This window comes from Mastigoproctus giganteus, chromosome 12 (assembly GCF_048544385.1).
Source record: "Mastigoproctus giganteus isolate SK-2022 chromosome 12, ASM4854438v1, whole genome shotgun sequence".
Classification (NCBI taxonomy): Eukaryota; Metazoa; Arthropoda; class Arachnida; order Uropygi; family Thelyphonidae; genus Mastigoproctus; species Mastigoproctus giganteus.
This window is the reverse complement of record NC_143586.1, coordinates 71508144-71532584: the sequence shown is the minus strand read 5'-3', so window position 1 is coordinate 71532584 and position 24441 is coordinate 71508144. Positions and strand designations below refer to the sequence as shown.

General features: G+C 35.1%; 1 protein-coding gene across 1 annotated transcript in view; it reads left to right on the top strand.

Moving 5' to 3' along the window:
* Window positions 1–24441, top strand: part of phtf (putative homeodomain transcription factor) — a 210028-nt gene that overhangs the window by 139340 nt on the left and 46247 nt on the right. The window contains exons 13-14 of the mRNA XM_090385805.1: window positions 8120–8216; window positions 15742–15873. Of these exons, the coding sequence (XP_090241931.1) occupies window positions 8120–8216; window positions 15742–15873 (229 nt within the window). The remainder of the gene's footprint in view (window positions 1–8119; window positions 8217–15741; window positions 15874–24441) is intronic.

Here is a 24441-nt window from a genome sequence, read left to right as displayed (position 1 = left end):
ATTCAAAGCCTTTCTTGGTAAGAGTACTCCTTTGCTCCCCTCACCAATCTCGTTTCCCTTCTCTGTACCCGTTCCAGCAGTCTACATCTTCCTAAAATGAGGCCTCCAACCTTGTATGCAGTACTTAAGATGTGGCCTGACCATTACTTGATACAGTGAGATAATCATCTCCTTATCCCTGCTAGCAAAATTCCTGTATATCATTGACAAAACCCCATGAGCTGTCCTGGCAGCCTGTCTGCATTGTTCAGAGAACTTCCCATCTGACTGCACAATTATCCACAGGCTTTTCTCATTTTCCACTACCCTGAGTGTATTATACCACACAGTTGATATGTTACTCTGGGATTACTGTTACCCATATGCAGTACTTTGCAATTGCCATTTCTCAGCAAATTTGCATAATTTTTCTAGATCTTGTTGCCGCATCATACCTTCATTACTGTCATTACCCACCCTACCAATCTTTGTATTATCTGAAAACTTGCACATTAAGCCTATTATACCCTCATCACTATCATTAATAAATACAGGAAACAGCAGTGGGCCCAGCACCAAACCCTGTGGAAATCTGCCAATAACATTAGGCCACAAAGAGCAGTGTCCATTGATAACAGCTCTCTGTCTTCTTCCACTTAACCATGCCTTTATCCATAGCAGTCTTTTATGGGCAGCAGTATCAAAAGCTTTCCTGAAATGCAAGTATATGAATCAAAATTATTTTTTGCATCCAGTTCCTTTGTCACTCCAACATAATATCTATTCAGATTGATTAGACAAGATCTTCCCTTAACAAATCCATGTTGTGATTGAAGTATAACTGCTCTCCTGTTTATTTTCCTTGGAACAGAAGTTTAACTAACAGGTCTATAATTATTCATGTCACCCTTTGACCCTCCTTTGTGAATTGGGGATACATTCACACATCTCTAGTCCACAGGAACCTCCCCTGAATCCAAAGATGCTCTCATAATTATGGATCATATTGGTTTGCTTACCCACTTTGCTGCCTCCCTTAATATAATTGGGTAAATTCCATCCACCCCAGGTGCTTTTTTTTTAATGTTTAACTTCAACAGTTTCTCTTCCACTTTCCTTTCAGTTACCATTGACAGTAGTTATATCTTTTAAGTAGATCCCATATAAATATATTATGGTTGCTGCCCTATTGATTCCTTTATCTAGAGATTCTTAATGCATGAAGAGTCACTACTGATAATCAAATCAAGAGTATCGCTTTCTCTTGTTGTCTCTCTAACATGCTACTTTAAAAACAGTCATCCAGTAAGGCCTGAAAGTTCTGCTACCATGTGAGTGACCAATTGACAAGTTCAGTCAATATCTGGGAAGTTAAAATCCTCCATTAAAAGTCATTTTGATTTGCTGGCCTACTCTATTTATACGTCTACTCTCATTTTTGTTTTCCCAATGCGTATGTCACACAAAAATAAGTCATCATTTGACTGCCACCCACAATTGGGTACTATACTTTAGATTTTATGTTCTTTTTAACCTAAAGCATAATTCTCCATCCTTTCCATCATGTCTGAATGCTATCATTTTTCCATTATCCCTACAGTGTCTACCTTTGATGACTTAAACAATACTTCAAATTCATAAGATTTGTTTACTATACTTCTAACATTGTTATACAAGAAAGTATATGTGCATCTTTGTTCTTAGTCATCTTAACAAGCCTGTGTATTTGCTTGTTCCATGAGAACTTCCAGTACACCTTGTAACTTCCAATGCATTGCTTTCCAGATTTCAAAATTACTTTCACCTCAGTTTGCAGCTGTTATTAATCTATTAGTTTGTGTATCCCCACAAGTTAGCAGTTTTTTTTCCCGCATCAAACACTGCCTCGATGACATCAGCAAATATCCTTGCGACCCTTCTGTTTAAGTATATCCAATCCTTGTAAAAAGTCTCTCCTGTTAGCAAGCACAGATTTTCCTAAGAAAAATTCTGCCTTATGAGCTTTACACAGTCTCTCCTGAACCAAGTTGATTAGTGGCTCTGATATCCCTGCTATCATTATGTCTGGGCAGAATTTCAGACACTTCCAAATTTAATCCTAGCTCATTCTTTTTTTACAACATTGCCCTATACTTGTTAAGTAAGTCTGCAGATCTTGTACTCTTAGTATCATTAATATTAAGCTGTGCAACTTACCTTTTGTGCCTTTAGAATAATTTCTCTATGAAATCAACTTTTGTCCTTGGCAGATTTGCTTGTTCCTATTCCATCTAAACTTTTGTTACTGGGGAGCCCCCAGTATCCTTTTGATAGTGGATTTTAGAGAGTCCCCGATATCAGAAATATACTGGGGAGAAGTACAAATTGATTGATGATGGAGATTTATATTGAAATGGGACACAAAATAAAGACTAGGAGGATAAATACAAACTGTGGAAAAGATTAATAGAGTGGACCTCGGGAAGTTTACATTTGATTAACATGTAAGTCACTGGAATTGCTGCCCTTCTGATTACTTGAGGTTGATTGCATGGTGAAATTTAATATTATTATTATTAGTGCCAAAATGATGTAAGAAAGCAGTATTTTGTTTTTGTTCTGACAATTTGCCCAATCCTTTTTTATGTTTATTAGTATTAGCAATGGCCACATGGTGCAAGGAAGCCTATGGCTTATGATGCACCAGCCAAAAAAAAATAATAATAAAATAAAATAACAAAAAATAAATAAAATAATAATAAAAGAAAAGGAAATAGACAACTAAGCATTTCCCTCCTCCCGTAGGTAATTCAGCTAACCTTTGAATTTCTCCAAACTGTCAGCCTCTACCACCCATGTAGATAACTTATTCCAGTAATTTATAACTCTCTAGCTAAAATAAAACTTCCTGCAATCCAGTCTAAACATCTCCACCTGTAACTTGAAATTATGGCCCCTTGTTCCAGAATCATTTATAACCGTGAAAATTTCATGCTTATACATTTTTCCTATGCTTCTCAGAGCCTCAAACACCTTAATCAAGTCTCCTCTAAGGTGCGTTAGAGAAGACTTGATTGAGGTGTTTCCAAGTTTCCAAGCTCTGCAGCCTACATATTCGAAGTCTTTCCTCATATGCACACCCTTTTGCTGATCTCGCCTGGCAAGTTACCCGTCTTTGGACCCTTTCAAGAAGCACAATGTCTTTCTTTAGGTGCGGTCTCCATACTTGAAGACAGTATTCCAGGTGTGGTCTAAAAAAAAAAAAAAAAGTAAAGTGCAGCCATTATCAACCCACTGCAGGATGGAAGCCTCCTCAACAATTCATGTTGAGGGAAATGGACCATAATCTGCCACGCTGGACCAGTGCGGGTTGGCAGATCGACCGTATTCAGCAGTCAGGGGCTTGAACCCCGGTCTACTCAAAGAGCGTGTGCTACTGCACTCCCGCTCCTGCCCACTCGGCTACGGAGGCCTCTAACAATAGCCTTATTAGATAGTATGAATCAGAGCTGTACTACTCAATATGTTCTACGTTGATAATAATATTAGTAAAATAATAAGAGGAGTTTACCTCAATATAGTGCGTAGAACACTTCCGTATGATACCCTCCAGAAATTAAAACGGAAAAAACGAAAAAATTGACACAATTCAACACAATTCAAATCAATTTAAAACAATTAAAAATCAAATTAACGCAATTAAAAGAATCTAATGAAAATATTCAAAACGATTTTTCTTCCTGAAGCTGACAATGCTTTTCGACCGTATGTCGTGATCACAGGAATGAAAATTACCGAATCGGGTTCAACCTGATACTTAAATAGAGATTATTTGTCTTCGCGCATGCTCGTAAAGGTCCACGCATCGGAGATCAAATATGGCCGCCGAACATTAACCGAATTCTCGTGTAATTTAATTTCAACAGTTTCTGCAATTAATAGTCGCGTATAATTACGTTGAATGTTAAGTATTTTGGCCTCGTTAAATAAAAAAGTATGTTTTTTGTTAATGGCACGAAAGGCTAATTCTGATGCTGCTGAACGAGAAGCACGAACTGAGGCTTCATGTTGATTTACACAAATATTAAGAGAAAATTGGGTCGAACCATGATAAGACGAGTCGCAATCACCGCAAGAAATGTTGTATACCAGATCATTAATTTGTGTTGCGAACGCTGAAAGAACGGAGCGATTGTTCAGTATAGTGTGTAACTTCTATATTGGCCTAGCTACAATTTTAAATTCGGTATCTTTAAAGAATCTGTTAAGCTGTTTGTGCCACTGTTCAACATATGGGACAGAAATAAAGTATTTTTTGATATTACTATTGTTGATTGGTGTAGTATTTTGTATCCTATCCTTAGCTTGTACCCTAATTTGGTTTATTGTGGTAATGGAATAACCCCTGTTTAAGAATCTGCTAGTTAATATTTGTATTTCTGAGTCCAGGAATATTAATTAATCATTAATTTGTGTTGTGAACAGCGTTCGCAACACAAATTAATGATCTGGTATACAATATTTCTTGCGGTGATTGCGACTCGTCTTATCAGGGTTCGACCCAATTTTCTCTTAATATTCGTGTAAATCAACATGAAGCCTCAGTTCGTGCTTCTCGTTCAGCAGCATCAGAATTAGCCTTTCGTGCCATTAACAAAAAACATACTTTTTTATTTAACGAGGCCAAAATACTTAACGTTCAACGTAATTATACGCGACTATTAATTGCAGAAACCGTTGAAATTAAATTACACGAGAATTCGGTTAATGTTCGGCGGCCATATTTGATCTCCGATGCGTGGACCTTTACGAGCATGCGCGAAGACAAATAATCTCTATTTAAGTATCAGGTTGAACCCGATTCGGTAATTTTCATTCCTGTGATCACGACATACGGTCGAAAAGCATTGTCAGCTTCAGGAAGAAAAATCGTTTTGAATATTTTCATTAGATTCTTTTAATTGCGTTAATTTGATTTTTAATTGTTTTAAATTGATTTGAATTGTGTTAAATTGTTTATTTAATTATTTATATTTTACTCTAATGTACCGGTAAGTTGTCGATTTTTTCGTTTTTTCCGTTTTAATTTCTGGAGGGTATCATACGGAAGTGTTCTACGCACTATATTGAGGTAAACTCCTCTTATTATTTTACTAACAATAGCCTTATATAATGGGATTATGACGTCCTTATCTCTACCTGCAATTGTTCGATAAATCATCGATAGGACACCATGGGCCTTCCTTACAACCAGTCTACGCTGCTCGGAGAACTTCATGTCTGACCATATCATAATACCTGAGTCCCTTTCCTCCACTACTGGCTTTAGTTCAACTCTGCCAAACGTATAAGTTATTTTGGGGTTACTGTTCCTCAGATGCAATACCTTACACTTTGCTGGATTAAAGCATAGCTGCCATTTTTCTGACCATTCCTGAAGTCTATCTAGGCCACTGTGAAGAAGCTCTGGTTGGCAGTGATCATTAATTACTCTACCAATCTTTAGATCATCTGCAAATTTAGACATCATGCCCTCTATCCTTTCATTGATGTCATTTATGAAATCAAAAACAACAGTGGTCCTAATACTGATCCTTGGGAAACCCCACTTCTTACATCCACACGATCTGAGGAATAACCATTTATCACAACCCTCTGCCTCCTGCCCTGAAGCCGTCCAGCTATCAATCTAAGGATTTTCCTTGCGATTCCAACTTGTTCCAGCTTATGAAGTAACCGCTCATGTGGGACTGATTCAAATGCTTTGCTGAAATCCAAATAAACAATGTCGAAATTATTCCCTAAGTCCAGCTCTTGAGTGACTCTGTTGAAATGGATAACCAGATTAGTTAAACATGATTTTCCCTTTACAAAACCATGCTGAGTATCCTTCAGAATTCCATTTCTATCTAAATGATCCTGAATTTCACCCTTGATCATTGTCTCCATGATTTTCCCCTACTACTGAAGTTAAATTAACCGTAATTTCCCACTTCGCTCTTAGAACCTCCCTTATGTATTGGAGATACATTGGCACTTTTCCAATCCAATGGAATCACTTCTGAGCTCACTCTCGAGATCTTATTAAAACTACCAATTTTCATAATGCCAGTGGAAGTGAATTCCAACGATCTTATTTGCTGGCTGAAAGCAAATTTCTGCACATCCATTATACAACCATCATCCCATGATTTTCCCCTACTACTGAAGTTAAATTAACCGTAATTTCCCACTTCACTCTTAGAACCTCCCTTATGTATTGGAGATACATTGGCACTTTTCCAATCCAATGGAATCACTCCTGAGCTCACTCTCGAGATCTTATTAAAACTACCAATTTTCATAATGCCAGTGGAAGTGAATTCCAACGATCTTATTTGCTGGCTGAAAGCAAATTTCTGCACATCCATTATACAACCATCATCCTCCAGTATAAATTTGTGTTCCTCTGTGTATGTGATCTGAAAAAGATTAACCTGGTGGTGGTGGTGGCACCCCAAAGTGTAGCAAAAATGGTGGCAGATCACCTCTCAGGTGTCCAACCTTCTTTTTAATATTTTCTGGAAAATGTTTTGGTTTTTGAATTGTGCTTAAACAATGTCAATATTTCATCTTTTCTTAATGGATTATTGTGGTACTTACTTAAAGTTTTAATAAATAACTAAAAATTTTAAAACATGCTATGTATATTATACTTATATAAAAAAAAAAACAACAACAAATATGAACTTTGCTGATAATTGTAAAAACAATGATTTAGACATAAAATAGAAATTCATTCTCTTAGTCTCTTCCATTATCCAGTTTAAAAGGCAATTTAATATCCAGTTTAATTGTGCCAAATTTCAACACGCACATGTATTTCTGCTTATTATGTATATAAATATTATTAAAAAATTCTAAAAGTATATGTTTTATATTTTACATATTAGATGCTATTACTTACTTCCATTTTCAGATTTATTTCAAATTTAGTGCACTTCACAGCATGTGATGTATGAAACTGCATATTTTGCTTCCTACAGTGTAGTAGTCTACTACCTTGATAGAATATTAGGTTTTATTTTCCCATCTTTAATGTTTCATATAATGAGAAATCTTTCAAAAACAACTAAGGGGGAAGAAGAAAAACATATAGATTAATCTGACTCTATAAACAGACATGGTATCAGCACTTTTTTGGTACCGCACTTCAAGCAAAAAGCCAAATTGTTACAAAGATGGTGCAGCTCACCAGACAGGTTCTCACATGCAACATCTGTGCAAAAACTAAAGAAATCTTCACTTCAAAACCTATTGCTGTATAAGTTTGACTATGTCTAGGAAGATAGAAAAAAATTTCAGAAATTTTATTCATTGATTAACACTTAACACAGGAACATTATTTTCAAGGGTCACCTGCCAGATGACCTGCCACCCCTGCTGGGTTAAGAATGCCATCAACATTTAATTTACTCAATCCAATTGAAGCCTTAAATACATCAGTCAAGTCCCCTCACAGATGCCTAGTTTCCAGATGCAGCAATTTACTGAACTGAAGTCTTTCTTGTTAAAAATATTCTTTTGTGTCCCTGACTAGCATTATACCTGTTTGCTGCACTCATTCCAACAGATCTATATCATAAAATGAGACTTCCAAACCTGTATGCGGCATTCAAGATGCAACATAACTATTTCCTTATGTAACAGGATAATTCCTATATATGTGACAGAACCCTGTGAGCTATTGTAGTAGTCTGCTGCACTGCTTAGAGAACGTCATGTTCTCTTAGAGAATTTAAAAGGGCAACTTATTGGGTAGCTCATGCAACCACCAGTGGGTTAAGTTAATATTTTTGATGCATTATTTTATTATGAAGAGCTTTATACCATTAGGCCAAACATAGGAGTTCACATGATGCAGTAGCACATGTGAACTTTTGTGACTTATTTTGATTGTGCAGGAATATAAACAGAAATATAAGACTTAAAAAACTTTACAAATTTACAATAACAATTAAAAAAAAAAGAATTATGTATAAATAAAATATATACAAAAAAAGCAGGGCCTAATGATACTGCTGAATCATACTAACAAGACTAAAATGTAAAAAAAATACAATGTGATAATTAATATAAAATAAATAATTTTACAGGCTCTTTCTCTTTTTTCCATGCTTAGGGTTAAACTATCAGTATTAATTGTTGTTCTTGGAAGATTTGTGCTGAGTGCAGGTTATTTCTTCTTACTATCAGTTGCTGAAAATACCTTTAAAATGGTAAGGTTTTTCTTTTTTGCTTTTTTAAATTTAACATAATCTTTTAGTCTGATTTTTCTTTTATTTATTTTGCTAATGCCTTCCAGTAAATATCCACTTGCATTCATTCAGTGAATGAGTTTTTCCATTAAACTGTTAAAAACTATGGAAGATTATGGTAATATTTTTATTATATTACTGATGCTGAATTGGATAACTAATATCAAACTTGACATATTATTAAAATCTTAATTTTAGTTTTTACCTTAATACCCTTAAACTATCTACTTAAATCTAATAATTGGTTTAACAGAACTTGTAGTGGTGACAGCCATAAAGCCTTTGGAAAACAGATAAATAATAAAATAAAAAAAAAATCCTTACTTTGACAATAATTTGTTTCATTCAAAATAAGGATTTTTTTTTTGTTGTTGTTATATGTATATTTTTTCCAGTTATTTATTTTTCATCGAATATATGAATGCTGTGTGAATTTCGATAACATATAACCAAAATTATGCACTGAAAGGACATTGAAATAGGGCCACATATCCTAGTGGGAGCAAGTGGAATGAATAAAAGCTGGGTATGAATGAAGACTTTCAACAAGCATGGTGCAGAATGTGTCCATCTCCAAAACAGCACATCTAGTGGGCTGTTTCTGACTTGCTGTTGTATAAGTGTGCCTGGAGTGACAGACAAAGGGCAGAACAACTAGCTTGCACAAAATCTGTGATGAAAAAACTGATGGGGGATGAATAGAGTCAGAGATGCAGTGGCTCAGGCAGACCAACAAGATGTTCAGAGGAAGCCCACACGGTCCTACAGGACAGTCAAGAGCACTTTTACAGCAGTACTGAACTTTTCATTCCCTCCTGACTGCACATCACATACATATTTGTGTTTCAGTTGGTACTGTGAACACTGCAGTTGGAAAGTGGATAACTGAAGGATGTTAGTTGGATGAATTGCATTCCCTTTCATATCACAGTGATGGAACAGTATGTGTGGTGACAACAGAGGCAGTGGTTCCCACATGCATGGCACAGTTAGTGCAGGCTAGTAGCATTGGTATTTGGTCTGGAGAATTTTTTTTCTTGGATATTTATCCTTGATCTTAATGTAATACAGCAAAATACAGACAGATTCACATTAAGAAAAATGTGTTTATGTAAAACTGTGAATTGTGCATTCTAAAAACTCAGTTATAAATCATTGAAATTATTAATTTCACTTTGTTTATACCTTTTTTCATATTTAAAGGCTCCACTGACCTCTGTTCTGTGATGTTCCTTTTGATATACTGATATACTTTTTTGATATACTTTGATGTTCCTTTTGATGTACCTAGATTGGGATTATTAAAAATTACTTTTATTATTGTTATTTACTGTTATTCATTTTAAATTTCTCAGTCTAAAAATTTTAGATTTATGATTTTGTGTGTGTGTGTGTGTGTGTGTGTGTGTGTGTGTGTGTGTGTGTGTGGTGTGTGTGTGTGTGTGTGTGTGTGTGTGTGTGTGTTTTCGTACTCGCTGACCTTAGTTTATTAGACTACCAAATGAGCTGTCAGAATTAATTTTCAATTTATGCACTTTTTGCCTATTCATTGACATGCTCATTTATTTGGTAAAGAGGAATGGATTTAAGTAAATATGAGATGTGGCAGTAAAGTTCATAGACTAGTGAAATAAAAAGAACAAAGCGAAGGAGCTCAAAAATGGTTTTATTTTTATTCAAAGTAATCATTACCTGAATGAATACACTTATTACATCATTATAAAAGTTTCTGAAAAGAGTTAGTGAATGCATCCAAAGAGATGATGTTCAGTTTGGCAGTTAGGTTTTTCATTATGTCCTCAACATCCTGAAATCAATTTCCTTTGAGGGCAGTTTCCATCTTAGTAAAGAGGAAAAAGTCTACTGGTGCTGGATTGGGAAAGTAGGATAGATGGTTGATTTGTACGATACAATTTTTCATCAGAAATGCCTTCACAACAAGTGCAGAATGGGCTGGGGCATTGTTTTGCAATAAGAACCAGCTGCCTTTCTCTTGAAATTGCAGCCTCACCTGGTAAGTGCTTCAATAGTGTTTGAAGCACTTGTGTGTAGAATGCAGCATTGACTCTCTTTTCTTTAGATACAGCTTCCTTGTGATTCACACCCTGTTTGTCAAAAACATGATCAGCATCGCCTTGATTCTGGACCTTTTGTAAATGAAACATTTTGGGCCTTGATGATGATTTTGCTCTGCATGCCCTGATGCCTCAGAGGTGAAGCATCAGTACTGAAACATGCAACACTTTTCTCCAATGACAGTACAATCGGAAATTAGGATTGTCTTTGACAAGTCTGGATGAAGTCTTTGCATGATGACACCTTTTGTTGTTTCTGCTCATCCATGAGGCTGTCTCACAAATTTTACACATATCGTATTTTTTCTCTAGATATTCATGCAGAATTTGACAGATCATCTCCTTATTCATATCCAACTCATCACCCATCATCCTGAGGGTCAAACAACGACCTCTTGCCACAATTTCCAAAACATTTGTGACTCCAGGGGTTCATATCTTTTGAGTATGGGCTTGGCACACCCAGGGTCCTGAGCTGGATATCATCATTCTTCTCTTTCTTGATGATTCTCTTCTATTTCTGACTCTCTCTCTCTCTCTCTCTCTCTCTCAGGGTCATCCAGAAATATCTTTTTTTGTCTGGTGCAGCATAAGCCTCAGGCTTCCTTGCACCATATAGCTAATAATAATAATTTCAAGAGGTTGATGGACACCCACTTCTTAGTCATCACTTATCGCAAATATCCTCATGTCTGTCTTTGAACTGCTTGTACCATTCAAACACACTGGTATGACTTAAAGTTGATTCGCCATAAACAGTTTTTAACATTTCATACATTTCTGTTGTAGATTTTCCCAAGTTTAAGCAAAATTCAATATTCATTCGTTTCTCCATTACAAAATCATGACATGGAATGTTAATGCTACTAATGAAATTAGTTGTAACTTATTACCTGTCAGCATATGACAGTCTATAGGAACAGGTGCATGTATACTTGCGTGTACACCAATGCTAGGAGTTTGGTAAATAAATTTGATGAATTTGAGGTATTGCTCAAAACATCAAAGGCAGATATTGTTGGGATATCAGAGACGTGGTGTCACACAGACGTAAGGAATGTAGAACTGGAATTTGGGGAGTACAATGTGTACAGAAAGGATAGACAGAATAGGAAGGGAGGAGGGGTTATGCTATTAGTTAAGAAACATAAAATCCAAGGAAGTGAAGCCAGTCGACATTGCTGGACAGTGCAGTGTCGAGTGAGTTTGGTGTGACATAAGCATTGGAAGATCAAAATTGAGAGTAGGAGTGTGCTATAGGCCTAATGAGGCTGATGAGTATAATAAGAAATTGTACAGGGAAATAGAGTGGGCCAGTAAATCAGAGAATCTTATAATGGGGGATTTTAATTTCCCAGATATTGACTGGAATTTGGGGGCTGGTCACTCACACACTAGCAAGGCTTTTGTAGATTTATTGGATGATTGTTTTCTACATCAGCATGTTTGGGAGGCAACTAGAGGGAGAATACTCTTGATCTGATTATCAGTAGTGATTCTTCATGCATCAAGAATCTGCAGATAAAGGAACCACTAGGTGGCAATGATCACAGTGTGCTGCAGTGGAATTTACTCAAAGAGGTAACTACCATCAAGGGTAAAGGGAAGGGTTTTTGCTTTCAGAAAGGTGACTACGGTGGTCTGAGACAGTATTTAAATTCTATACGGTGGAACCAACTGATGATGTTACCAACATCAAATTCAAAATAGGAAGTATTCAAAGAATTAATCTTGGAAGCTACTAGGCTTTACATACCAACTAAGAAATATTGGTCAAGATTTAGGCCTAAATGGATGTCAGTTGAACTAATTAGACATATGGCAGAGAAGAAAAATGCATGGGATACATATAAATTAATGATGACATGGAAGCTGATGATAGATATAAGTTGGACTGTAACTAAGTCATGAAGGAGATTAGGCAGGCAAAGGCAGATTATGAGAAATCCTTGGCAAAGGATGCAAAGAAAAACAGAAAAGAGTTCTTTACCTATGTAAACTGTAAAAGGAAAGGGATGAATCAGATTGGTCCACTGGATATTGATGGTTCAACAGTTGAGGATCCTGCTCAGGTGGCTAACAAACTAAACGAGTATTTTGCATCTACATTCACACATGAGGAGTTATTCAGGAAGGGGAATGCCAGAGGTGAAGTAAACTCTGGCAGTGAGCTAGATAATTTTGTAATAACTGAGAGGAAAGTGGAGGAGAAATTGTTGAAGATAAACATAAAAAATGCACCCGGGATGGATGGGATCTATCCAGTTATATTAAAGGAGGCAACAAAGGAAGTAAGCAAACCCTTAGCCATAATTATGAGAGCTTCTTTGGACTCAGGGGAGGTACCCATAGACTGGAGATTTGCAAATATGACCCCAATTCACAAAGGAGGATCAAAGGCTGACACAAGTAATTATAGACCTGTGAGTTTAACTTCTGTTCCAGGAAAATTAATGGAGGCACTGGTTAAAGAAGCACTGCAGGATTATATAGACAAGACTTGAGTTATAGCACGGACACAGCATGGTTTTGTTAAGGGAAAGTCTTGCCTGACCAATTTGATTGGATATTATGATGCAGTCACAAAAGAACTGGATGCAGGGAATAACTTTGATATTATATAATTGGATCTTAGAAAGGCTTTGGATACTGTTGCACATGAAAGACTGCTGCACAAATTGGAGCAGTGTGGCATTGGAGGCAAATTGCTGCTATGGATAAAGGGATAGTTGAGGGGGGAGAAGACAAGAGAGTAGTAATCAATGGACACTGCTCTTCATGGACTAATGTTATTAGTGGAGTCCTTCAGGGTTCAGTGTTGGGTCCATTATTGTTTTCTGTATTTATAAATGATATTGATGATGGTATATCAAGCTTAATGTCCAAGTTTGCAGATGATGCAAAGTTGGAAGGGTTGTTAAGGACACTACTGATGCTATGCTGCTGCAACAGGATCTGGAAAGGTTGAGCAGATGGGCGGAGAGGTGGCAAATGAAGTTTAAAATTGACAAATGTAAAGTACCATATATGGGAAACAGTAACCCCAGAGCAACATATCAACTTTGTGGTACTACACTGACAGTGGTAGAGAATGAAAAGGACCTGGGGGTAATTGTGCAGGCAGATATGAAGTTCTCTGAGCAGTTCAGACAGTCTGCAAGAGTAGCTCATGGTGTCTTGTCAATGATATACAGTAATTTTTCTAGCAGGGATAAGGAGGTGATTATTCCCTTGTATAAGGCAATGGTCAAGCCACACCTTGCGTACTGTATACAGGTCTGGAGGCCTCATTTCAAGAAGGATGTAGAACTGCTGGAACGAGTACAGAGAAGTGCAACGAGATTAGTGAATGGAACAAAGGATTGCTTTGACAAAGAAAGGCTTAAGTTTTGCAAATTACAATGTCTGGAGACTAGGCACCAGCGAGGTGATCTGGTAGAGGTGTATAAAGCCTTGAATGGTTTGAGCATGCTCAATGCCGATGGGATTCTTCCTCTTGCTCAGAATAATCACCTGAGAGGGCATAAATTCAAATTGAGGAAAGACAGATGTAGGATAGATGTGCGGAAATTTGCCTTTAGCCAGCGGGTAGTTGGTTGGTGGAACAGACTTCTATCCCTTGTTGTGGAAGTTGATAGCCTAAATAAATTTAAGGCTCAGCTGGGCAGGTATTTCGAACGAACCAAGGGGTGAAATGGGAGAATTTTTTATTTTGGGTGATGCTGCATAAGCTTGCTTTTTTGCATCATATGCCTCTACTAATGCTATGTACCACCAACATACCACTTCTGTTTATTTTCAAACTCATCAAATGTGACCACAACAACAACAATCCAGGAGCTTTATTGCCACACTCATATTTACAATCAAAAATTAAATCTAAGCATAAAATGCCCTCTTTTCCAGCTTCCAACAGCATAGCCTTAAAGCAGCTAGCACTATTCTTTTAGGAGAGCAACTAATATAAATGGTGTAGTAATAGGGGTTTGCAAAAGTGTATAAATTAGGTCTATGTTCTGAAGCATTAGACTGAAAATGCAAAAAGGCTATCTTTTTGTACCTAAATACATAGTTTACACAATGCTGTTTGATGTACTGCCAAATGCACATATGTTCTACCTGATGCAATGTTTACTTATGTAAACACTGCATTTGGCAGAATGTAATAATGGGAAGCTACAATCCATTGCATGGATACTTTATGATCCATGCAATGGATTGGTTGATGAAGCACTGCATTTCTGGCTGCCATTATAGCCACCATGTTTTATTACAGGAAAATAATTTTACCTGAAATTATTCCACTGTATTGTCACCTGTTTCCTAAATTTTGTGAAAATTGGATATCTTATTGTTTAATTCTTTTGTAAATTAGATCTGTGAACACGTGTGGACTTGCAGGAGTCAGTTTTATGCTATAGGCGAGTTCTGTGTAGTTTTTTTAAAGAATTTTGAAAATTTGTAAAAATTAAAAATTTTGTACATACAGCAGCTAGCACTATTTATTTTTCTTTCATTAAACTTTAAACCTTGTTAAAGTTTAAAGGACTTAAATTTTCATGTTTTATAATCACAAGGACTGCCAAAATCACAACTTTTATTTATTTATTTATTTTTGGTGCATGTATTGATTAATAATTATAATAAATAATTATAAAAAATAATTAAAATAATAAAAAAATAAAAACAGTAATCCTAAATGCCTTGTTTGACAATAGTATAAATAATACACATTCTTTTAAATTTTTTTTTATTTGTAAGCTAAATAAACAAACTTGTCTTTTGGCATCTCACTTTTAATTTGTATCACATTCCTTTCATTCCAATGTTTATAACATTAGGGTATCCATTCATTTTCAATTATGCATAATAGGGTGTGTGGTAGTTCTTATAGCACTAAAATTCAAATTTTTTTTGTAATATTTAACAAGTGTTGGTTTTTAGTGTAGTACCTTGAGAAAAATAAAGAGTAAATAATTTGTTTAATTTTTTATTTTATTTTATTTTTTTGTGAAAGCTGTAATAAGTATAGTACCTTGTGAAAAATAGAGGTAAATAATTTATTTAAATTTTTTGTGAAAGCTATAATAAGAATAAGAGCCAAAAGTAAATTACTTTTTATGGTTTGTGCTGTTGATTTAAGTTCATTATGTCTTTTTTTATTTCTATTGCAGTTTTTTAACCATATTTCTGGGTTTTTTTTTATCATTAAAATATACTTACATATAATGTTTATTATTATTGTTATGGATAAAAATTTTTCTTGTACTTTAATACTTTTTATTCTGATCAGAACTGATAAGCTGCAATATGATTTATGTTCTTTATTCTGTGTACACCCCTTTCAAGAAACTCTGTCATGTTGTTTGTATTTATTTTTCTTTCATTAAATATGTTTACTTGCATTTTAGCGTTTCTTATATGCCAAACACTTTTGTCATTTAACATCATCCCGACGAGCTCGTAGATCTGACCTGCCTCACTTTCGTCTAAACAAAGTTCGGAATATCAAGACTTGGTTATCTGTTCGTTCATACTTAAAGGTAAGAATAATAATGTTAAAATCTACAGTATAGTCAAGTTTAATTTTAATAACTATTACTTTTTCACAGTGGTGTAGCAATGGGGGCAGTAGGGGACATTTGCCACATGGTACCGTGGATTAAAATTAATTCTCATCTACCTTAGAATGTTGGTGGAAAAAGACTGACATAATGATCTGACCCTATTAAGTGTAGAAAAAGAAACTTTTGCAGAATATTTATTTTAGTGACATTATGACCAATTTATGGCATTAAAGGCCAGGGAAAATTAATTTCATCTTTCATTGTGTGACATTGTTTTACATTTTTAATGTGTTATTTTGTAAATAAAACAACAATAATAATAATTATTATTATTTTATTTTTGTATTTAAATAATTTACTTAAAGGGTGTGAATACATTTCTTAGCCTTGGGCACCATATAACCTCTATGCTTCTGCTTTTTTAATTACCTTTTTTACATTAAATTTTCTACAGCTGTCACTTTTGTGAATGACAAATAAATTTTCATTTTATAAAGTGGGGGCAGTGATATGGCACAAAAGAAGGTTCTTTCAGTATTTTCAAGAAAAAATAGTTTACATATTCCCAGGTAACATTTGTGGTAAAATGACTGCAGAATTCTCTGTCAGCATGCTAGCCACTTGGCCATAACTGGTGATTAATAATAAACAGATCCACTTTTTAAAAAAATATATGTATATGTGTATATATATTTGAAGAGACATTACACTGTCTGGATTGGAAATACAAAATAGGCTTTTATTGATACTTATGTCAATTACAAACACAATTTCAATGCTAAATGATTACCTTGTAACATTTCAGAATTATTTTTAGATCCTGTTATCAGACCCGAGTGGAGCTATAAGCTAAACAAGTTAGTCTATGTAGTGCATTATATTACAGGTGCAGTCAATTTTTTTCTTAAATTAAATGTTTTTTTTTTCTGTTATTGATGGAAGTAAAAAGTAAATATAGTTATGTTATTAATTAATTACTGTTATTATAACCTTATAGAATACTTAATAAAACACTATACTTTTATTTTCTCTACTCTTAATGATTCAGTTTAATTGTAGTTGTATAATTATTACTCTCACTCTCTCACTCTCTCTCTCTCTCTCATTTTTTAATTATTTTTTTTAAGTCTTCACAAGCGATATCATGTTCATGAGTCTTACCTAATAATACATGTGAAGCATGCACAGAGGCTAAAGCTAATGTATTACATTAAAACTACACTTAATCTATGAATTGCATTTTTCTATACAAATTATATAGAAAACAGAAATAATAATTGCTGAGTTTATGTTGATTCAAGTTTAATAAAATTTGGAATGGTTCAGCAAAAAATTATTTAAAGAGTAGATTACAGTTACAATAAATTACAATGAAATTACATTACAATAAATTACAATGAAATTACATTACAATAAATTACAATGAAATTACATTACAATAAATTACAATGAAATTACATTACAATAAATTACAATGAAATTACATTACAATAAAATCTACAACTAAGTTTCTGGCACAAGCCTTAAACAAAACTGTTATTCAAATCAAGGAATATTAATTATATGTTCATTTTTCACTGATACACTTCTCTTACACATTAAGTGGGAACTTGCCCAATATAAATGGTTAAATGTATATAACAGCGAATTAGTATATTCCCAAGAAAGAAGTAAATACTAATTACATTATGAATTAAAGGTGAAGCTATTCTTAAATATTAAGGATCATATACAAGACAAATATAGATCAGTGCATTACAAAAGAGGGAAAACAGTACATATCTCAGTAATGAGACTTCAACTCTAAACTTTTAAATATATAGCAGTTATGTCCTGTATGTGAGGTATATACTTTATTCCCTTTTGTGATGCATTCATCCCTATTTGTCTTATGTAACTTGTTATTTAATATGTAAGATTAATTTTCCCTTTATCATTATGTAATTAATATTCTTTCTTAGGAATATACTAATTCACTCTTATACTTTTAACCCAGTTCATATTGTGTAAGTTTACACTTAATGTGTATCATTGAAAATGTGCATATGATTAATATTCCTTGATTTAGAATATAGTTTTAAGTTATGTGTCAAACTTTGTTGTGGATTTTATTGTAATGTAATTTCATTGTTATTTATTGTAATTATAAGTTATTCTTTAATTACTTTTGTTTCTCTTTCTAAGCTTACAGTCCCACTTAGGTCTGTTGATAGGAATTGTGAAGAATCCCAAAATATTATTAGATAATAGTTATCTGCTGTAATTTTGCTTATAACTGATATAAGTCTTAATAAAAACCTAGTTTGTTTTCCAATCCATGTGGTATAAAGCATGTTAATATGTATATTTTTTTTTATTTTAATGGATATAAACCACATCATTTTCTAACCATATCAATAAACAGATTATTAATTAGTAATCTGATATAGTATGGATTTTTTCCTAGAGTTTTTTCTTATTCTGTCAGGGTTAAGACTCTTGATAAAGATGCACTAAAAATTAGAAATTTGCAGTTAGAAAAATGCAGGACTAATAGTTAGCACGGCTCTCAAGCAATATGATAAGCTAGAAGTTTGTCCCTGTTACTAGGAAATTTTTTTGCATGGCTGCATATAAGGACATATACTGAGTGGTTTCTTTATTAAGTATATTAACCTTTTAGTAAACTAATGGCAAGTATGTTCCCCCACCCCTTTAGCCCTTGGAACAGCTTGATTTGCTATATGTTAAACTTCATTTGCCATTTCTCATTATTAATTTCATTAGGTCTCATATAACAGTTATTTTTTTAGCCTATACCAACCTTGCAGTTTTCAAGTTAGCATGTAATCAGACCTTTGATATATGCTAAATGGGCCTGTGGATACACCAAAACTAAAAAGATCATTTTTCAAATACAAAAATTAGCAACCATGTAATTGTAATATACTGTACATGACCCAACAGTATGTTGAAGGAATGTTTTTTGCTATGCTTCAGGGATGCTGGTCTGTGTTCACTCAATTGCTTCCACAGATGTTGCAAATTGGATAGCTACAGATCTATACTCTGAAGAGTTCATTTTATCTATTTCAACAAGTGTTCAATAGGATTGAGATCTAGTGATTGGGGGAATCTGCCTCAGTAGACTGAATTCACTTTCATGTTTCTGGAACTAGTTCTGTACAATTCTGTCTTTGTAACATGGTGCCTTACCCTGCTGGAAGAACCCACTCACAAATGGATACACTGCAGCCACGAAGGGATGTGCCTGATCAGAACAATTTCCAGATAGTCTGGAAATTGTTCTGACCAGTCATCCAAATGTTGCTCCACTGGTATCAAGCACCCAATATGCATCACAAAAACACACCATTACACCACCACCACCAGCCTGTTGTTGTTGCAGGATGGTTCCATTGGCTTGTGCTGTATTTTTGCTGTATTCTGATCCTCCCATGGCATAAAAACAGTGGGAACCAAAATTGATCAGACAAAGCAACATTTTTCCAATCATTCACTGTCCATGTCAGTTCCTGTGCCCACTTTAAACATACTAGGTGTCACAGCAGTGATACCCATTATGCTTAAAGTGGCAGAAGAGAGATGTAGTTTGGCTGTCAGCTGCAATACCTAATCCATGACAAGGTATGGTGAGTTGCCAATTTTGAAATCCCTCTTTGGCTACCACCAGTCTTTCAATCTTCACTGGCCTCTAGCATGAGTGAGCTGGTTTCAACCACAGGATCACATTTGCCTAGATGTTATTGGACCAGTCTCAGTTAGTATTACTATTAGTAGTCGAAAATGATGCAAGAAAGCAAGCTTATACAGCATCAAAAAAACCCCACATCACGTGACCATCCCATTTAATGGTTTGTCTAGTTTTTTCTTGAATTTATTCAAACTACCCACTTCCATAACAACTGATAGAAGTTTTTTTCATAATAAACTACCCACTGGCTGAATACAAACTTCCATAAATCTATCCTGCAACCATCCTTCTTCAATTTGAATTTATGTCCTACATGTGCATGTAGTCTGAGGAAGAAGAAGAAGAAAATCATCAGCATTGAGCTTGCTCAATCTATTCAATCTTAAACACCTCAGATCACCTCACAGGTGCCTAGTCTCCAGACACTGCAATTTGCAGAACTGAAGTTTTTCTTGGTAAGAGCACCCTTTTGTTCCCCTCACCAGTCTTTGTTGCCTTTCTCTGCACCCGTTCCAGCAGATCCACATCCTTCCTAAAATGAGGCCCTCCAGGCCTGTATACCTAACCATTGCTTTATACAATGGGATAATCACCTCCTTATCCCATCTTGCAAAATTCCTGTATATCATTTACAAAATCCCATGAGCTGTCTGGCAAACTATCTACAGTGCTCAAAAAACAATTACCCTTGGGGCTTCTCCATTTTCCCCTACCCTGAGAGTAGTGCCACATAGTTAGTATGTTATTCTGAGATTACTGCTACCCATATGCAGTACTTTGCATTTGTCAATGTTAAACTTAATTTGCCATTTCTCAGCCCATCTGCCTAATTTTCTATATCCAATTGAAGTAGCATACCAACCTTTGTATCATCCAAACTTGGACATTAAGCCTGATATGCCTTCGTCAGTATCATCGATAAATATAGAAAACAACAATGGGCCAAGCACTGAACCGTGGGGGACTCCACTAATAACATTAGCCCACAAAGGGCAGTGTCCATTAATAACCTCTCTCTGTCTTACTCAGCCATTCCTTTATCCATAGCAGTAACTTTCCCTTAATGCCACAGTACTTCAGTTTGTACAGTGGTCTTTTATGTGCAACAGTATCAAAAACATTCCTAAAATCCAAGCATGTGATATTCCTTATGTATGAATTAGATGCAAAATACCTATTCAGTTTGTCAGCACTGAATAGGTATTTTCATCTGTGAACCCTATCAACAGTTAAACTATTGATATCTATTGGGCCAGATTGATTCATCTCCTTCCTTCTAGTCTTTACATAAGTAAAGAAGTCTTTGTTTTTTTCTTTACATCCTTTGCTAAAGATTTCTCATAATCTTCCTTAGCTTGCCTAACCTCCTTTGTGAATTAATTGCAGACAAGCTAATATATCTACTGATAATTTATGTACATTCTATGCATTTTTCTTCTCCTCCAGAAGTCTCATTAGTTCATTTGACATCCATTTGAGCCTAATCCTTGAACAGTATTTCTTAGCTGGTATAAAAAGCTTAGTAGCTTCTGATTACTTCACTGAATGCTTCTCTTTTAGAATTTTCTGTTGGCTGCATCATCTGACAGTCCCACTGTATAGAATTTAAAAACTTTTTGAGACTACTATAGTCACCTTTGCGAAAACAAAATCCCCTTCCCTTTACCCCTGCCGCACTATGGCCATAGATGCTGATGCGCCAAATATATCCCAAATCAGTTTAATCCCACGTTAAATCCCACAAGTGCACTGTGATTACTGCCACCCAGTATGTCTTTTAATTGCAAATTCTTAATGCGTGAAGAACACTCACGTGAACAGAGCACTATATTCACTTGGATATTTTGCTCTGCACTCAGAAGTCATTTGTAACATACTTTGTTGTAGTGCAAATGAGAAATGCATCATCCATATACTGCTGCTTAGGTCTGCTACCATGGTTTTAATGAACACACTAGCCTTGTCATATCCAGTAGAAGTTTTTTAAATTATTGATCTTGAAACTGTGCCAAGAAATACTTTGGAAAGCATTTTGAATTATTCCAGAATGAACAAAATTGTTTTCAACATAAAAAAAAAAAAAAACGGTTTATGAAACGCAATAGACAAAACAATTTTAGATATTCCATCATACTTCAAAGTGCCATCTGCTCCACACATACTGCCAAATCTAGTACTGTTCGCATCAATGCTTGTTGTCTTATGTTTTTGCAGTGGCTGAGGCATAATCAATTTGAAGATTTTAGAGATTGCTTTTAAACTTCACTCATGACCATATCTCTTGGTTCATTATCTTTCATTGGAAGAATTAAGGGAAACAACTCCAGAAAGTAGCAAATTAAAATAAAACTTGTTTTTTCAGTGTCATCAGTTCTGGAAAAATATTTTTAGCTCCTTACTCTTCTGGAAACATATTTATAATGTATATCACGTTATCAAGTTGAGTGTAGCTATCATATGCAGAACAAAGGCACAAAACTCCTTGTTCAAATTATAAGAAGGAAACATGACCAAGAATGATTTTCTGTTTTTTTTTTTTTAATTATGTTTACTAAATTCACCGTTTACTTGCCATCTATAAAATCACTGCTCTCTCCACCTCTCTTTCTTTTCGTCATGCAAGTGAGTGTACACACACGTGCATGCATGATTGCTGTGGTATTTCTGAATTTCATAGATTTTGACAATAGTTCCCTTAGCTGTTCCATTAAGAGATGCCCTAAAAATTGTAAATCTGTGGAAATGCTATCTGAAGAATTACATAAAAATTTTATCAAACAAGGTCTAACAGCAATTTTCTTGCTGCTCAAACTCAGCAAATACAACAAAAAAATAATACCCTTTAATTATTTCTTTGTACATCCCTCTTTTACACTTGGCAGAATTTTATTTAAAGGGTTGAAAGTATCAACCCTTCAGTTGTTGAGAACTTTAGATTACTACATTTATTGTACACTAACAGGTCTTCATGAACTTGACAAAATGGGAAACTTTTATTGATTTAGAAAACCCATGCTGAAACACAAGTCAAATAAAGTTTAGTTGCATAAAGGATGAGCAAATAACTGTTTTCAAGTGAATGGATCACATAATACCTGCAAACACTACTATTGTTCAATATAAAGAATATACATTCAAAATTGTGCATTTTATGGGTTGCTTGACCTATTCGGGAGTACAGCCAGGCCTCGCATAACGCGAGTTCGATTAATGCGATTTTTAGTTAACGCTATTTGAAAAATTATATCACTTTTCACTTTACACAATGCAAATTTCCAATTAACGCGATCTTTTTTTTTTTTTTTTATGCGATAGTTTAAAAAGATTTGAATTGCGCATTAAGCTTACTGCGAGTCGTACGGTCAATAAACAAACATTTGCCTGCTGCCCGCCTCGGTGTGTTCCATCAACCATCGGAAGAAGACGTGTTACTTATTTGTCTTCTGCTAATAAAGTCAATGCACACTTGCATAAAAATTCAAATTTTTAAATGAGCCAGATGAAAATGTTACCGCAAAGGAGATAATGGTAAAAGAATTAGATGAAATCTTTCGTATCGCAGAGAACCTGAAACAAAAGGTTTGCGGTTCTCTACGATATTTATTTCGCCAGGGCCCAGAGAAGATTGTTGTCGGCTATCGGAAAGTGATTGATGAAAAGAGAAAGTCAACACTGTTCAAATATTTCTGCAACAGTCATTTCTTCATTGTGTATTTTATGTCAGACGTTCCCAAACTTTCTCAGTTCACGGCGGTTTAGTGTCTCAGTAATTTTTTCAAGTCGCACCCAGACCAAAAGTATTTCTTTTGGTCTGGGTGCAACCCAGACTCTTTAGTAGTTAGGTCCAAACAACTTAATAAGAAATGCTGACACTGTGAACTACCTCAAGCTAGTAGTTCACGCGGTGTCCGACAGATGTCGAGTATTGCAGTGTTTCCCTTGAAAATTTAAAATATTCCGCGGCGCACAGTTTGGGAACCGCTGAAAACATTTAATATTTAACTAAACATTTAATTTCATTATTATTTTCATTATCTTTTACATTGTATACAGTTAAAAAGTTATTTAAAAGGTATTTTTAAAATTCTTTATGGACATTCCAGAAGGTCAAGGACCAATTATAATTTTTCCTACTGATTATTATATTCGATTAACGCGTTTCCGTTTTGTGCAATGTGCTCGTGGGACGAATTAATTGCGTTAATCGAGGCTGGCCTGTATATATTAGCATTAGCATTAGTAGAGGCATATGATGCAAGAAAGCAAGCTTATTCAGCATCAGCCAAAAAAAAAAAAAAAAACCCTCTCCCATTTCACCCCTCCGTTCGTTCGAAATACCTGTCCAGTTGAGCTTTAAATTTGTTTAGGCTATCAACTTCAACAACAAGTGATGGAAGTCGGTTCCACCAACCAACCACCCGCTGGCCAAAGGCAAATTTCCGCACATCTATCCGACATCCGTCCTTCATCCGTCATTCATAAACACCGAAAACAACAATGGACCCAACACTGAACCTTGAGGAACTCCACTAATAACATTAGTCCACGTTGAGCAGTGTCCATTGATTACCACTCTCTGTCTTCTGCCACTCAACCATCCCCTTATCCATAGCAGCAATTTGCCTCCAATGCCACACTGCTCCAATTTGTGCAGCAGTCTTCCATGTGCAACAGTATCAAAAGCCTTTCTAAGATCCAAATATATAATATCAAAGTTATTCCCTGCATCCAGTTCTTTTGTGACTACATCATAGTATCCAATCAAATTGGTCAGGCAAGACCTGCCCTTAACAAAACCATGCTGCGTCTGAGCTATAACTGAATTCTTGTCTAGATGATCCTGCAGTGCT